Source organism: Eucyclogobius newberryi, unplaced genomic scaffold (assembly GCF_026437365.1).
Source record: "Eucyclogobius newberryi isolate DKJ021-1_F unplaced genomic scaffold, fEucNew1.0.hap1 SCAF_4, whole genome shotgun sequence".
Classification (NCBI taxonomy): domain Eukaryota; kingdom Metazoa; phylum Chordata; class Actinopteri; order Gobiiformes; family Gobiidae; genus Eucyclogobius; species Eucyclogobius newberryi.
In genome coordinates this window covers 34,869,306-34,886,924 of record NW_027316056.1, presented here as the reverse complement: position 1 = coordinate 34,886,924, position 17,619 = coordinate 34,869,306, and the positions used below count along the sequence as shown (strand labels likewise).

At 43.9% G+C, this 17,619-nt stretch overlaps 1 protein-coding gene across 1 annotated transcript in view; it reads left to right on the top strand.

Annotated features, from left to right (window-relative positions):
* Positions 1-12,709, top strand: part of LOC140378021 (uncharacterized) — a 42,127-nt gene extending 29,418 nt beyond the window's left edge. The window contains exons 8-16 of the mRNA XM_072463651.1: positions 641-859; positions 2,947-3,072; positions 4,061-4,304; positions 5,264-5,550; positions 7,385-7,800; positions 8,657-8,798; positions 10,010-10,129; positions 10,436-10,879; positions 12,205-12,709. Of these exons, the coding sequence (XP_072319752.1) occupies positions 641-859; positions 2,947-3,072; positions 4,061-4,304; positions 5,264-5,550; positions 7,385-7,800; positions 8,657-8,798; positions 10,010-10,129; positions 10,436-10,879; positions 12,205-12,566 (2,360 nt within the window). The 3' untranslated portion in view covers positions 12,567-12,709. The remainder of the gene's footprint in view (positions 1-640; positions 860-2,946; positions 3,073-4,060; positions 4,305-5,263; positions 5,551-7,384; positions 7,801-8,656; positions 8,799-10,009; positions 10,130-10,435; positions 10,880-12,204) is intronic.
* Positions 12,710-17,619: the final 4,910 nt, after the last annotated feature.

The window sequence follows — 17,619 nt, the reverse complement described above, 5'->3', positions numbered from 1 at the left end:
AGGTTCGTACAGGCGCTGGCCCTCAGAAGCTGTCACACTGAATCACTGCGAAATAAATGACTGGCTAATTATTATTCCCGTCTGTTTTAACATCGTGTTGCCTCCATTATCTCCCCCGTACTCCCAGCACAATCCACAGGCTTTCATTAGTGGTTGAGTGCCCCTGGAGCTCTGCCGTAGTGTCCTTGAGCAGGACATCAGGGCCCGGAGGCGGCAGCTCTGATGAGTTTGACTGTGGCCTGGTTCTGCTGTGCAGTGAACACAGAGTGCTCTGAGCATGTGGAGCAATACTGTTCAGTGAAAAGGCAATATTTAGAACTTAAAATATTATTGAGAATAAATACAGGTCGATTTATAACTCTTGACAAAACATGTTTGAATTTTGTATTTTTTTTCTAAATGAACAAACACCTTTTTGAAGGAGACATTCTTTGGGTAATATATACAATGGAGTGATATTTGATTGAGTTAATCCTGTATTCTCCTGCAACTGAGGCTGCATGCTCCGAAAAGTCCTGTTTTCACCTACCCCCTATCCCCACCCACATCTCTGTACTCGTTTGTGGATATTTGAAAAACTCAGACTCCGGCTGACACATGTAGAGTTCTGAAATGTACTGTTGCCACTTCTAAAATAAAGACATTTCTAAGGCCCAGAGTCAATGGGATAGGCTCACCCGCGACCTCACCCGCGACCTCACCCGCGACCTCACCCGCGACCTCACCCGCGACCTCACCCGCGACCTCACCCGCGACCTCACCCGCGACCTCACCCGCGACCTCACCCGCGACCTCACCCGCGACCTCACCCGCGACCTCACCCGCGACCTCACCCGCGACCTCACCCGCGACCTCACCCGCGACCCCAAACGGGAACAAGCAGCAGAAAATGAATGAATGGAAAACATGTGTCAAACTTGTTACAGTCAAGTGTCACAATTAAGAGGTTTAATCAGTTCTGGACAGGAAGTTATTTATTGTTTATTTATTTAATATGGACATACTGCATTTGGACGAGTGTTATAGCAAAATCTGCTCATTTTCAACACCTGTCCATAGGAGGCTTTTAGAATTAAAACAATACAAAATCTGTCCTGATTTCAGCCACAGTTTCAAACACCTAATAAAGGTGCTCCTGCAGTTTGAAATGTGTGAGGAGTGAGTTCCACAGGCTCCAGCAGAGGAGAAGCTGGACTGTCCAAAAGATGTTCTGTGCTTTGGAACCACACAGTCCCCACACACAGAGTCTCTGGTGTTTGGAACCACACAGTCCCCACACACAGCGGCTCTGGTGTTTGGAACCACACAGCCCCCACTCACAGAGGTTCTGGTGTTTGGAACCACACAGTCCCCACTCACAGAGGCTCTGGTGTTTGGAACCACACAGTCCCCACACACAGAGGCTCTGGTGTTTGGAACCACACAGTCCCCACTCACAGAGGCTCTGGTGTTTGGAACCACACAGCCCCCACTCACAGAGGTTCTGGTGTTTGGAACCACACAGTCCCCACTCACAGAGGCTCTGGTGTTTGGAACCACACAGTCCCCACACACAGAGGCTCTGGTGTTTGGAACCACACAGTCCCCACACACAGAGGCTCTGGTGTTTGGAACCACACAGTCCCCACACACAGAGGCTCTGGTGTTTTGGAACCACACAGTCCCCACACACAGAGGCTCTGGTGTTTGGAACCACACAGTCCCCACACACAGAGGCTCTGGTGTTTGGAACCACACAGTCCCCACTCACAGAGGCTCTGGTGTTTGGAACCACACAGTCCCCACTCACAGAGGCTCTGGTGTTTGGAACCACACAGTCCCCACACACAGAGGCTCTGGTGTTTGGAACCACACAGTCCCCACACACAGAGGCTCTGGTGTTTGGAACCACACAGCCCCCACTCACAGAGGTTCTGGTGTTTGGAACCACACAGTCCCCACTCACAGAGGCTCTGGTGTTTGGAACCACACAGTCCCCACACACAGAGGCTCTGGTGTTTGGAACCACACAGTCCCCACACACAGAGGCTCTGGTGTTTGGAACCACACAGTCCCCACACACAGAGGCTCTGGTGTTTGGAACCACACAGTCCCCACACACAGAGGCTCTGGTGTTTGGAACCACACAGTCCCCACACACAGAGGCTCTGGTGTTTGGAACCACACAGTCCCCACACACAGAGGCTCTGGTGTTTGGAACCACACAGTCCCCACTCACAGAGGTCAGAGGTCAGTGGACCTGTCTCAGAGCAATACTGCGGCTTGTGGTTTACAATGAACACAATGTAAAATGATGATTTACTCATTAGGGCTGAGTATCCTTCCAACTACGTGTGTAAAGATAACTTCAATTATGTTTTGATTTTGTAGAATAAGAAAATTCATTGGAGTTTTAGTTGCATCAGTCTGCTGATCGTACACAAATGTATGATATTATACCACAGACAGGACTTCTATATTGTTAAACACATTGCAAAATAGTCTAAACTCAAGAGTGAAGTTTGCAGTGAAAAATGTCACAGCGAAGGTTTGGATCGGCTGCTAAAGCCTCGCGCTGCTACATTCACTGTGAAATTTACACTCTGAATTTAGAATGGTTAATTTTAGGGGTTCTCTTTTTTTATTTGAGTTTCTAAAACACAAGGAAAATTTACAATGCAAAATTTAGCGTCTGAACTTTGAACCCTGCAAATTTTTTAGGGTATTTTTGAGTGGGTTTTTAAATTATTATTATTTTGTTACTATGTTATTTTTCATTAGAACATAGAACAACACAAACTAAACAACAAAATAAAATAAAATAAACACACACGCAAAACAAACAAATCAAAATTCCTTATCTGAGAAGACCAATATCTTCCATACAGTAAATTCATAAGATGTATGTTGTTTTTACATTTCAGATTTAACAGAGAAAATGTGAAATGAATTTGTGGTTCTTTTCAGGAAGTGGGAAGATGGGTTCTGAAAATCCCGATGAGCGCGGGCCCTCGTTGGCCCTGAGTCAAGACGAGTTACACGTCGGGGGCCTGATCAATTCAGACGGAGAAGAAATGGATTTCTCGGATCAAAGTCAGTCACACTCTGCATTCTTTATTTGGCGGGGACAGTGTACATTTATGAACATTTCTGTAAATGCACCAGCTTTTCCAAGGTCGCCCTAAAAAATAAGACGATGTTCGAACAAAACTGCATTGCAACAGTTTTCATGCACGAGACAGGCACAAGTCTACTGTCAGAATAACTGTAGTTGTGATTTGATAGCAGTTCTCTAGACTAAACTGACTCTAAAACACACACAAAAAGAACACAGACGTCGATATATTAAATGAAAATGTTCAAAAATATATTTAGAAACCTTCACTTCTGCACCCGCCTACAAACTGGATATTATGTAACCAAACCTGTCTGTCCCGAATCCCCGCTGCTGCCCTCTTGTGGTTCCCCCTTGTACACTTTTCTTTGTGTTTTAAACGGTTGAACTGGTTTATGCTTCATATCTCTGTAATTACTGGCCCTATCCACATTTCACATGGATCAAAAACTGGCACAAAGTTCAAATTCTTGCCTCAGAAAGTGGTACCATTCTTCAACTCCAAAGATGAGATTGTTGTCAGTTGAAAGAACTTTAACTTTAACTTCTGTGCATCTGGCCAAGGATAATATGGTGAATTCTGATATAAAGTCTATTGTTTGTAGTAAAAATGCTACAAAAGCAGCTATAAATGACAATGTTAAGTTGAAAAGGTAATATTTCTGAACTTTTGTGATATTTTTACACAGACATTCCACATTTGTCTGATAATCTAACCTCAACTAATGACATGTTTTAGCACATTTATGTTTGATTGATATAGAACTGTCTGAGTATCATTTTTGGTATGTTCCCAAAAAATATTGAGATATTCATTTTTGTCAATATCGCAAAGAGTCGACTGCGATAAACCTTCCGAACAAACAGTTGAGTAAAAGACATCACATCCGCAACAGCAAAGAATAAAGCTCAGTTGGCGACATGTCGTTTTTGTTTGTGACGATGATGTTCTTGTGGCTGTCACAGAAGACGGCGGCGAGTCCCTGTACGTCCCGGGACAAGACGAGCGGCCCGACAACATCTGCCCGGTGTGCGGGAAAGACTTCCAGTACGCGTCCAAGCTGCAGCGGCACCTGCGCACACACTCCGGGGAGCGGCCCTTCCCCTGCTCCTACTGCGGCAAACCTTTCACCGAGAAGGGGCTGCTCATGGTGCACGAGCGGCTGCACACGGGAGAGAAGCCCTTCCCCTGCAGCTTCTGCGACAAGAGGTCCGACTCAAATCAAACATGTGTATTCTCACGCCCGGTGCGGTCAGTACACAGAGAAGCCGGTCCCGATCAGAGTACACGGCCAAATACAGAGGTTTTTAGATTGCCGTGGAGTGCTTTGTGGATATAGAGGTGATCCTATCTTGAGTTCTACTGTTGCTAAAGCGTGACAACAGAGCAAGGAAAGCAAAAACGGTTAGTTTAGTTGATTTACGTATTTGAATGGGACAGCATGTAAATACACCAGGTTCAGCCCAGAGCTGGTTCCCATCTGCAGTCCCATGATTTACTTTATTGCCAATTTGAATACAAGATCACATTGGAGCTCAGAGTGCACAGTGAGAGCTCTCATGGCTCGAACATGAACAGAGTCGTGAAGGATTCAAAGGCCTGAGTTTAAAAGTCTACATTTACATCATACCTTACTTTTTTAGTGGAGCAGACCATATTATTTAAAGCTTTACTCTGTGGTCCGGTGACAGCGAGAGTCTACAACGTTTGGACTTGTGGCATCATTTGTAGCTCTGCAAGCGGTGCCAAAATAGGTTTAGGTGCTACAGGCAACAACCTAAAGCATGATCGTACATCATTCCATGTCTGATTTATATTTGTAATGCCCATTACTTACTTTACATAAACTACCTTTGTTGTTTGCCTCCAAACAAAACGGTGACTGACGTTGCTAAACTCCTCGTCTGACCAAAAACGCCAATGAATGAATTATAATATTCTTTATGGATGAATCGCACACAGTGCTGCTCAGAACATGTGCTGCTCAGAACATGTGCTGCTCAGAACATGTGCTGCTCAGAACATGTGCTGCTCAGAACATGTGCTGCTCAGAACATGTGCTGCTCAGAACATGTGCTGCTCAGAACATGTGCTGCTCAGAACATGTGCTGCTCAGAACATGTGCTGCTCAGAACATGTGCTCATGTCAGAACATGGTCTTTGTGCAGGTTCACGAGTCAGGGGGAGATGAAGCTGCACGAGCGCACGCATACCGGGGAGCGGCCCTACAGCTGCCGTCTGTGTGTCAAGAGCTTCTCCAGGCACTGGCACCTCAAGAGCCACTTGGAGGCCATGCACGCTCACGTGGTGGAGGGCTTCATACGCAAGAAGTTCCCCTGCTCCCAGTGTGATAAGAGCTGTAACTCTGCGGCTGAGCTGCGGGACCACCAGAGGACCCACACTGGGGAGAGGCCCTACCAGTGCTCCTTCTGTGACAAGGCCTTTGCCCTGGCAGGTAGGAGCGCGCCTCCATAATGCATAGTTCATTACAGGAGCCACAATACACACGTGCATGACACGATACATCACTGTGTGGTCATGGCAAAGGAAAGGGTTAACGGGGTTAACGGTTGTGGACAGACGTTTACCCAGAGACTTTCATAGATTCTCTTGCCTTCACTTGGACGAGTCAAATAGATCATTCAATCACTTACAAATGACTGATGAAGCCAATATAAAGTAAATAACGTTAATGTTGATTTAATGATATTCATGTCATTTATCTGCTCCTCAGTCACATTTACAAGAGGTTTAGTGTCACTAGATTCTTCCAAAAGCACATCACAAATCTACACTTTAGGTTAGTTAGCCTTTAGCTCAGTTACTCGGTTAATTATTATCTAAAATAAAACACCAACAAGTTTACACACTCAACAGTGACTTTTAACAAGGCTTTGAGCTAAATGTGGTTGGATTAGTCAAAACATGTGCCTTTTGTGGGCTAATGCTAACGGCTAATGCTAAAGGCTATTGCAAAAACACATGGGACTAACACTGGAGTCCTTCAAATCAAACGAGCCGAGTTAATAAGCAGGGCTCAGGTGAAGGATTTTCACTTGTATAGCAGCAGCTGCTAAACAATCCGTTATTTTTTTGAAATTTGTATAGCAATTTCATAATTGCATAGCAAAACACGAAAGTGACTAACAATCAATATTTTCCATTGCTGTAACACGATTATTTATTTAAAATGTATTTGTAAACATTCTATTTAATAAAAACTCTTAACAAATTAACTTTTAAACACTTTTTAAAAAAAATTTCTTTAAATAAAACAGAAAACTTGCAAATAAAATTAGTTGTTGAACAAATTAATCAACACAAAGTCAGATGGCCTTATTTACAACTTTCTTCCATATCATCATCAATCAGATGACTATTTGCAGGAGTCTCATTTACATATTAATTGTCATTACACTCACAAAAAATATGCATTAAGCTTCTGATGGAAAGATAAAGGGTTGCTGTCGCGTCCATCATAGTGTATTTTATATGTTATTCAAATTGTACCGCTCTATTTGACGTTCCATTCCATTTTTCGTTTGGCTATTTGATGATGGTCTCTAAGTACTCGTCTCTGCTCCGGTTGCACATTTGATGACGGTCCCTAAGCACTCGCTTCAGCTCCGGCTGCACATTCGGATCAGTGTAATTCGCTGCGCCCAAAATACGCATCAGATTGTTAAAAACGAGGTTGTGTCACTTGGCAGTGTAAATATGAGTATTTAGGCTGTGAATGATCTGCAAAGACTTTTGCGTTTAGGAGCTATTGACCTCGAAAGTCTGACGCAAACTTTAGCGCACGTGGCTCCTCCCACTTTCAGACTCGTGATCTGAGACAGCAGCGGGACTCGTCATGACAACACAGCGTCCTACATGTGTCATGCCGTTATTGACGAGTGATCAGTGCTTTTAGGCGCTTTGGTTCTACAGTTGAACACATATTTTTGTATCGCAAAAGCTGCGATTCGAAAGCACTTTTTTCAGACGAATGCATCGCATTTGAGAGAAATTGCGTTGCATTTTGCGATGCGATACCGCTTATTCTGAACCCTGATAAATGTTCGATAGTAAGAGCATCAAACGTCTACTCATTTATACTGGGTTAAACTCTACAATATGAAACTCTTGAGTGTATTTAAAAATGACATGTCGTATACAATGTGAATGGGACGTCGAATGGCTCTTTAAATAAAATAAAAAGCTAAATTGCTAAACTAATCCAAGAATCCGGTGCATTTCAGAACATTTAACGGTCTAAACTACAGAGTTGGCTCATTTCTCTGCAGGCACGTTGGTCCGACACGAGCGCCTCCACACGGGCATCACGCCGTACCACTGCACAGACTGTGGGAAGACCTTCTCTCAGCAGTGGACCCTCACCACCCACATGCGCACCCACACGGGGGACCGGCCCTACAAGTGCTCCCACTGCGACAAGTCCTTTGTGACGCCCGGAGAGCTGCGCAGACACAGCCACATCCACTCGGACGACCGGCCACACGAGTGCCTGGAGTGTGGGAGGCACTTCAAACTGGCACAGACCCTCCGCAACCACATCAGGACCTGCCACCGCAAGCCAGGCCAGGAGGGTGGTCAGGACAGGGGCCACAAATCAGGACGGACCCCAACTACTGGAGCTCCTAACGCTAACCGCAAAAAGGCTAACCAGGCTGCAGATGTCCACTCGACTGCAGCCGAGCAGGTGAGCTCTGCCAACATTTTCTACCATACACGGTCCAACCTGCGGTGGGGTCTCCAAAGCCACATTTCCACTGGGTCACTTTAGAGTGGATTGAGAATCGATCCAGAACCTTTAAGACCAAGAATCTCAGTCTTTTTAGAATTTGTTTTCGATTCCCCCAGTGCATGACATAAAGGGAGGTTAAACGTGGAATAAATAGCTGAGGATGAATCAGAAGTAGTTTTCTGTTTACTCTAGCTTTAGCCACGCCTCACAGACACACACTTTGATTTATTAAATAGATATTTGAGATTTCAGATGTGATTTCTTAAGAAAAGCGTTATGTATGACATCAGTAGCAGCTCTGACTCTGGACCCAGAGCCGGGCCCTGAACAGAGACACACTCTGACATCAGCACTGTTCCAAAGTGCTCTAAAGCGTCCAGCGCTTATGGTCCACAAAAATTCACCAACGTATTTAGTTTTATTTCATCAAGCTCTAATAAACCTGCAAACATTGGTAAACTGGAAGTTAGATATTCTCATTGGCAAAAGTAACAAACATAAAACAACCATATGTCTGTCTACAAACTTTCATTTTGTTGCCTAATGAACATAAATGTGGCAGAGGGTTTGGATCAGGCTGTGTGCAGCTCTTCTGAGCTTCAGGGTCTGAAGTCGGGAGCACAGCAGCTCTCATATCAACCCAAACATCTCATGTCCTGTGTTTGTCCAGCCGCGCCACAGTCCCAGGGTCCCTCAGACGCCCTCCTCAGCAGCAGCAGCAGCAGCAGCAGCAGCAGCAGCAGCAGCAGCAGCAGCAGCAGCAGCAGCCGCAGCCGCAGCCCGCCCTCCTCACAGTGAGCCTGACCCCCAGCGTGACCCCCATGGTGACCCCCATGGTGACCCCCTGGGTGAACCCCAGGGGGAGGTGGAGCCGGAGGTGGAGCCCCTGGAACTCTGCTCCAGCCCGCTCAGCGTGGTCGTGAAGGAGGAGGAGGAAGAGACGCCCCTCTGTGGTAACGGCCCCTCTATTCTGTAAATGTCAATCCTTCGCCTGTGAAACCTCCTGGAGCGTTTAGTGTGGTGGGAGTTCAGTCCATTGACTCTTTTGGGCTTGTGCTGATTCAAGCTCCATTCTCATTATATCACTGTTAATATTGGCTTCATTACAAAGCTAATCAACACAGGTGCTAGTATTTACAGATTAGCACCAATTCCATCACTCCACAGTGGCCCAGTGACGCCATCTGCTGGTGCTTTGTAGGAGCTTCATATGGGAGATGACATGACCTATATTACTAGTTCTAAATGTAATGCCCACGATGCCCCAGATTTGTTTCAAAGCTTGAAAAACTTAAAATGATGTTGACAAAGATCCTAAACCTTTAAATTGTGGTGGACAGGTAAAATCAGAACTAGTTTACAGGTATCTGTTATCACTCATTACTACTCTCCACATTAAAGCGTTATGTCACAATGGACCTCATGGGATGATCCACATCTGCTCCGCTGCGCCGCAGAACGCCTCCGTCAGAGGGCGCAGAGCCTCGCTTTTTGAATGCGTTTTGTCTCCTCAGGGCTGCGGGGCCCCGAGGAACTCGAGAAGAGAATGCACGGAGAGATTGTGAAATAAAAGTTCTTAATTAATACCAAAATAGTCATTTGTTCTAAAGCAGATGACTCTTGTATTTTCTGGGATCGCTCTTCGACTTCAGTTTACACATTTTTTTCTCCACCTTGATATTAAACTCTTATGCGAACGAGTCCAATAAAGGTTTCATTGGCATAAAGTGAAAGTGAACAGTTAACTGAGCCAAACTATTAATTAAAGCAACAATATCTAAAAACATCAACTATAAGTAATCTAATCAAAATGAAGACCGCGCAGAGTGTGTTTACTTGACAATGTTCATGTTCTTGTTCCTGTTTGGAGCTTTCTGAATCGTGGAGCTTGATCTGGCCAGAGCCTGATGCAGAAGAAAATAGACTTGATTTGTAATTTAGTTGGACGTGACAGAGCCCTGGCACTGACCTGTGCAGAGCATTCACAGGATGTGGATCTGCCTCACTTCTATGGCTGCATATGTAGGGCGTGGCGCAGTGGAGCTGCATGATGTGGAATCAGGCCGTAGGTCTGACCATATCATCCCCAACCTCCATGAACATGATCCATACATTTATTCTGGTTATGGGAGAAACATGCACTCAGGGTGTGATTGTTTTCCAGCTGAAGGCGTGTCTAGAAGACCGAACAAGTCACAGAAGGACAAATCACATGACGCCATGAAAAAGCCTCCAAAGAAACGCAAACTGAAGATCCGAGTGAAAGAGGAGGAGCCCATGAACTGTGAGTCAACAGTAGGGCCCAGTATTTGCACACAGTAGGAGGTTTGGAAAGATTTAGTGGAAGAACTGTCAGTGTTATCTTTTCATGACATTTTGACATGTATGTTGGCCAATTTTATTCAAATCAAGTAGAAATTCTCATGTAAGAATCCAAAATGAAATTGAATTGAATTGAACTGAATTTGGATTGAGCCCCAAAGACTTGAGGGCCCTGCTAGAGTGTGAGGTGTAGGCAAAAGAACAGTGAGGATAGCATGAGCGAGGGGTGGAAAAGTGAGTCATGAGAGGCTCTCTTCTCCCTCTGTAGTGTCAATGGTGAATCCAGCTAAAGTCAAAAGAGTGAGGTGCCCGGGCGTCCCCACACAGAAGGAGGAGCCGGAGGACCCGTCCAAGAGCCCGTTCTGCTGCGGCCTGTGTGGACGCGACTGTCGCAAGATGTCCGCCCTGCAGGTGCACATGCGCATCCACTCCGGAGAGAAGCCCTACTGCTGCTCCTACTGTGGCAAACAGTTCACCCAGAGGGGCCAGCTCACCGGGCACCTGAAGATCCACACGGGCGAGCGGCCCTTCACCTGCCCCGACTGCGGAAAGAGTTTCGCTCACTCTGGAGCCATGAACCGTCACCGGCTCACCCACACCGGGGAGCGGCCCTACCACTGCCAAGTGTGTCCGCGCACCTTCAACCAGTCTGGCCGCCTGCGCGAGCATGAGAAGATCCACAGCGGCGAGAAGTTTGACTGCCCGCAGTGTGGTAAGAGCAGGCTGTTTTCACTTTCTACAGCAGCGCTGTCCAAACTCTTTTCACCGAGCTCCGCACACTGAAACATTCCAAAAGGAGTGCCTCAGTCCGCTGGTCACTACAGTGAGTCATTCAGCTGGATCCTTTATACTGCTTTGACTGGGCCACCGTCCCTTTAGCAGGGACCAAACTCTAGCTGTGCTCTGATCCCTGTGACAAGCTGCTCTTTTGCTCATAGTTCTGTTTAATGCAGTTCTTTGCTCAAACACACTTTCCTCGTCCACTCCTCCTTTTGGTCAGCCGCTGTAAGGCTCTGAGTGAGTGACGGGCGAGTTTTACCAGTCAGTCAACTTTTACTTAGGGGTTTATTTAAAAGGGGCAGAACAAAGAGTATTGTTACATTAAAAATGCAATGTAAATGGTTCATCCAGGCAGGGCGTGGTTAGCGTGTGTGGTGCACATGCACATGAACTATCATTAACATGCGTCATAGTAATAACTTTTGGGGGAAATTTGCCTTGTTTGTCAGTTTAACAACACCTTTAACTGCTGGTTCACTACTGGTAAAACATTTATCACACTAAAGTCTTAGAACACGTTTGAATGAACCTGAAACATTTGAACCTTTTTTATTTTTTTTAGGGACATTTTTGTATTTGTTTGATTTGTTGATTTGTAGTACATGATTTGAAACACTGTAAATAATATGGGTAAAACAGAAAATCTGAACCTTTGGCTTGTAAATGAATGCTTCATGATGCTCACTACCTTTCTGTGTCATTTCATCTGGTTTCCAGGCTCTTATACGGTCACAGTGTCACTCGGACCACCACAGCCAAAATGATCATGATAAATAAATGTACCTTCAGATTCACACATTTCCTTTAACAAGGCAGGGTTAATGGGGATAATCATCTACTTATTGAATAATTAAAGAATTGTCTATAAATGGACTCTGAAACCTGGCATGAGCCAAGAAAAGATAGTTAGAGTTCTGACAGAAATTCCGACTAAATGATGATGAACGTGTTGTTTTTGAACGTCCTCCTTCACTTTAGCTTCTTTTCAAATCTCATTCACGGGTCTTTTGTCATTTAACAATTAATCAATTTATTCATCAAAAATAATACTTATAAATTATTATTATGACTTTGATTTAATAATTGAAATCATCATACATTTATTCATTTGTACGTTGCAGCGTCAAAGTGAATGCTGACTACAGAAGCTGAAAGCACTAGTTTACTGTTGGGTTAAAGCACAATCCAAAGCTGTGTGATCTGTTCTGAATACTTGTGTAATCTCTCAGGATTTAACCATGTTTGTGACTTGTCCAGGTAAGACGTTCACCCGCGCGTCCAGCCTGAAGAACCATGTGCGGCTGCACACGGGCGAGCGGCCCTACATGTGTGACCTGTGTGGGATGGGCTTCACCCGCTCCCAGAGCCTCCGACTGCACCGACGCAAGCACCTGGGGCTCCAGCCCAAAGAGGAGCCCGAAGAGCCAGAGGAGCTGGACGAGAACATGTTTGACGACTTCTACAGCAACCACAACTCTCCTATTAACATGTGCATCGCTGACCAGCAGGACTGTGTCAACGGGCGGCTCAGCGGGGATGAACAGAAGGACCAGTGGTTCGTAGGACACAGACTGTTTGAGCCAGAACCTCCTCAGACCTCAGACCTGAACCACACGTAACACTGGGGCTGGCCTCCTCCATTCCTTTACCTCTGCCTCCACCACAGACACACGTCTGTGGAACATCATTTGTTTCATCTCATGTTGAGGTTTAAATACTGATCAATTCCTAACTTTTTTACCATGAAAGAAAATATAGAATATACAAGTCATATATACACAAGTCAGTGTACATTTTGTACATATACTTTTCTTTTTAGATATTCAAAGCCCTCAAATTCAACAGTAAGACAAATGTCACTGCACAGAATGAAGATGCAAAGATGCACTCACTTGGACCGGTTCCTAAGGCCGTGCTTTGCTAAATTCACTGTTGAACATGTGCTGTGCAGAGCAACCATGGATCTATTCAAATCTCTGGATTGCTTGAACTTGTGAGTGTGACCAGTGGAACTACACCATTACCCCATAGAGCGCACTGTAAAAACAAACCGCTCGTGTTCTGCTGACTGAGACCTGTAGCTTTCACACAGGTCAGATTTTGTGGCGGTTTTTTTTTTTTCAGATCAGGAACTTTTTCTCTGTTGCAAATCCTTCAGTTAAAAAAAGAAAATTGTTTTTATTCTCCGCTCTAGCAGCCCTGTCTCATTGGTCAGAGCGGTCATGTGGTACTCAAGCCCGCCCTCCTCGCACGCACTCGTGTGGAGAAGAGCACTACTGCCATGTTCAGCGGACTGAGCTACCAGATGTAGCTAGCCGCTAAACTGGCAACACGGGCCAATGAGCGCTGCCATTGACTTAAAACGGCGGCCATGTTTGATGCTAACGCAGTGTCTCAATGCTAATGCTAACTAACACTTCACTTAAATTATAAATGAACGTAAAGGCTTCCTGATTTGTAGATTACTTCTGTTTGCTACTTTAGATTATTTTTTATATTTATTTTGCCGTTAGACACAAAGACCGTCACGCAGAAGTGTCTCCAGTCAAGTATTTACTTTGTGAAGTTTTAACATTCAGTCAATGTGAACTTTGTTTATTCATTTTGCTGTGTAATTTTTCAAAATTAAATTAGGTGATTTTTTTTTATTTGAATTTATACTCAAAAATGTGTACTGCAAAATTCAATGACAAAAATTAAAAAATGGCAGCTTCTTGTTCAGGGTTAGAATTTCAGAGTTAGAAATTCACCAGTATTTAAAATCTAAATCTGATTGAACAAATCCATCATTCCATTCCATACATGTCCTCCTCTGGACCTGAGGACCTGCTATGACCTCATCAGACGGTCACCTTCTGCACATGTGAAAATGCATCTGCAGTGCACTCATCACTACCTAAAACTCTATTTATTCCTGTGTACACAGCTCTGCTTCCTCCAGCTGTTTGTACACTCTCTCAGGCTAATGGTGGATCGCTGTTTATGTTCCTGCCCAAAGAGGCATTAGAATACGAGCGGTCGCGGTTATTGTTTTCTTACGGGATTGTTGCCGTGCGCTCGCCCCCTGTAGGCAGAAGGTGAATGCAGCAGAGGAGAGCGAAGATTGTATTTTTCAAAAACGGATAGAATGAAAATGTGAGCATATAAAGGGGCCACTTCTAACTCCAGTGTTAAACCCAGCTCCACATTATCCTGCTCTATCGCCAGAGCCACAGCAATTATTATTGTAAGCCAGGGATGTCCAAACTTTATTCACCGAGGGCCGCATTTTATGTGGAGCAGAGGGGCACAAACAAGTCAATAATGTCAAATTTGTCGAATGACAATGTGAATCTTTGGAATTGTTGCATTTGACATAGTTTCGATGCACTTTTAATAAGACTTGGAACATTAATATTGGGTTGGTTTAACATCAAAATGCTTGAAATTTTACAGTAAAAAGTACCACTTTTTGTTGTTTGGACCAACTTGGCAGGAAGCCGGAGGGCCAACAAAAATTGGTCTGGGAGCCGCATTTGGCCCCAGGGCTGTTGTTTGGACATGCCTGTTGTAAGCAAACTAACAATAGGCTTTAACACATGGACCATGGAACTGTGAACTTTGTTCTGTCTAAAACCAGACTCAGACATAACCTTTTAGTTTAATGTGAAGTGGAGCAGAGACTTCTGCCATGAGACAAACGGAGTTTCAAACTTTCATTACTTCTGATTTCCACAGTTTAATAGTTCAGTTTTAGGGGCTTGTTGACTGTACAGTCCAATAGTCTAATGTGAGGCTGTGGCTTCTTTATTCCTCTGTCACTGGAGTGAATTTGAGCCCAAGCCCTGATGTCTCTGTCGACGACCACAATTGAGAAAATGTAAGTTCTGACCTTAACTCTGATAATTTGACTGTTAATTAGCTCCTGGTAGCATCGCGCCGTTCCCAGTGTTGTGTTTTCTGCCTTCCGCGCGCTGCCGCAGCCGGACGTGACATCATCGCGATCGCTCGTATGTTCATGCGCTCGAATGTGCTACTTTACCTCTGGTGGTCACAGCACACCTACTGGCTCGGCTGACAAACTACAAATCATGCGGCAACATCCTTTTTGACTTAATCCACCACTCTGGGATCAGGAACAGAACACAATTTTTTTCCTACTAAACTCCAGGTTCTTAGCAGTGGCGTTCATAAACCAGTGTGTCGGCCTTAGCACCACCTCACATTTGCTTGATTCCTATCCCGAGCTTTTAGTTCATGCAGTATGCATCTACAAAGGCTTATGTTCGTCACCTTCAATCACTTTGGACTCTGTTGGAGACAAATGACCAATCAGTATTTAGTACCAACACAGCTTTTGTGGATCATCCGAATCACCATTACATGTATATATGTTCAGATTCCTTCAATTATTATAAAGTTATGATTAGAATGATGGATGTGGGCCTTGTGATGTCGGTGCAAGTCATTTCTTTTCACGTGTAAAATGATTACTGTAAGCAACACTCACTTTCAATAAGTGCAATTGATATTTGGGCTTTAAAGCAGACTGTTACACTTAGCCAAAATGTACAGTGTGAAAATGTCTTAATGGATGTGTCTTGTGTGCAGAAACTCCTGATGTAGAGGAGGAAACCTGCTGTTGTCAGTGCTGCCTCTGAATAAACATGTTCATTTATATTCAAAGCTCTCCAGTAACCATTTCAATAAAACATGAAATGAATTGTCTGCAGTTTTTTAATTTTTTATTTATTTTTACTCTATGTATGTACACAGGCAAACCAGAAAAGAATAAGAAGTATTCGTGTTATGTGAAAATATGGTCAATCACAAAAACATTTGGTATTTCTTTGTTATAGAGTTCACATTCTAGAACGTTGGCATAATCTTAGATGATGGGTGTGGCCTATGTAACTCGAAAATATATATCTACAAATGTCTCTCCTTCTCATTATTTGTTCGGTTTATGCTCCACAAACTTGTCCTATTTACTTATGGTTTTAAGTCCTTTCACCTGACAGTAATCATGTCTTTGGAGCTGAATAACTGCACCACTCTCTGAAGCTTGGGAAGAAAATCAGAGAAAATGTTGAGCTTTGTGTCAGTTTTTGTTTCATGTGCACAGGTTCAGTAATTCCAGAGATATGAACCATAAACCAGGTCAACAAGTCGGACAGTTAGAGAATTCCACTTGAGACTTCAGACCTGACTCTGTGTTAAACTAGTCCAATAATCCATGAGACTAATGTTCGTTTTTGATGCCAATGCCACACACAATAAGGTTCAACGTTTGTGGATCTCTTCTTCTTTCACAAACCTCCCGCAGTCACAAAGTCACAGAGTTCATTATCTGTGATTGACATCGGTAAATTCAAGAACTTGAATGCAACCCACGAAGTCGGGGTTTTCTTATCTCGACAATACAATAAACTACCGAAGAATAAAAAGTGTAAAAGATGAATAATTTGGAATGTTCAAACAGCACAATAATTGGGCATGTGCGTGATGTGTGTTTGGTTCCGTCCAGACTAGAATAAACTGAATAAGGATCATGAAGGACCGTGAAGTATTTTAAATGTCGGAAGTATCGGCGCGTCCGAGGCGCAGTGAACGCCTCCTGAAGATAAACACGTCCAGCATGCGCACGTGACATGCGCACTCCTTAGCGTCACTAAACTGCTGTGTTTGACTCATTTAATAGATCCATAGTTTGACTAAATGTGTCGCTGAGTGAAGGGGCGGATTGTCCCTGTGTGTTATGGTGTGGAAACACTTCAGGTGAGTTTGACCTCGGGGTTTTGTCTGTTCTGTCTCGTATTCTCTGCCACAGAAGCTAGGCTAAGCTAGCTCAAACTCTGTCCTCTTCACTGGACTTTGACTTCATTATTGTTTATTTTAGAAGGTGCCTATTATTTTACACTGCAATGCGTGCAATTTAAATGTGTTAAAGCTGCACTGTGTAACTTCTCTTTTGGAGAGTGCTTTGGTGGGTCTGTTTCAGATGTGAATGACCCTGTCTCCGTGTGCACAGTGGCTGAACTATGGGTCCATAACAGCTTTATATTAGCATCTCCATCTGTAGCATTTCAATAATTAATTAAGGGAGTGTAGTAGAACATTTTTCCTCTAATCCACTTCTATTGAGCACTAAAACAAAGCTGCTGTGTTCAACAAAAATGTTGCACATGTACATTCGTGACCAAAAGGTTCCTGGATTGACTGGAAAGTACCTGTCTGGAGCAGGAACTAGAACGGTTTGCACTATAGGAACTTATGCAGTTCTTTGTACTTTTTGTTAACTCGGGAATTTTCCAGCCAGGAACTATTCAAGTCTAATTTTCCATTTTAAATGTCCTGTAATAATTCAGCCCAGCACAAGTATCTGAGACTGATCTGTACATTTTGTGTACATACTGAGACCACATTTATTTTTATGTTATTAGTAAATTATTAATGTATGCATGCATTCTCTGTCTCATTAAACTGTCCCAAAACACATGGTAGTGATGAGCCTCTTGACACATTTCCCTCTGAATAGTGCACTTTAACATTATAAAATACCAAGATACACTTTTCCAACTGAATTCTTCATTTGTTTCTTATTTTAAATACACATTCTGAACTTTTGATTCAATATTAGTCATTCTTTCCACTTCAAATGAGGAACAGAGAATGCTGACTCCTGTACAATTA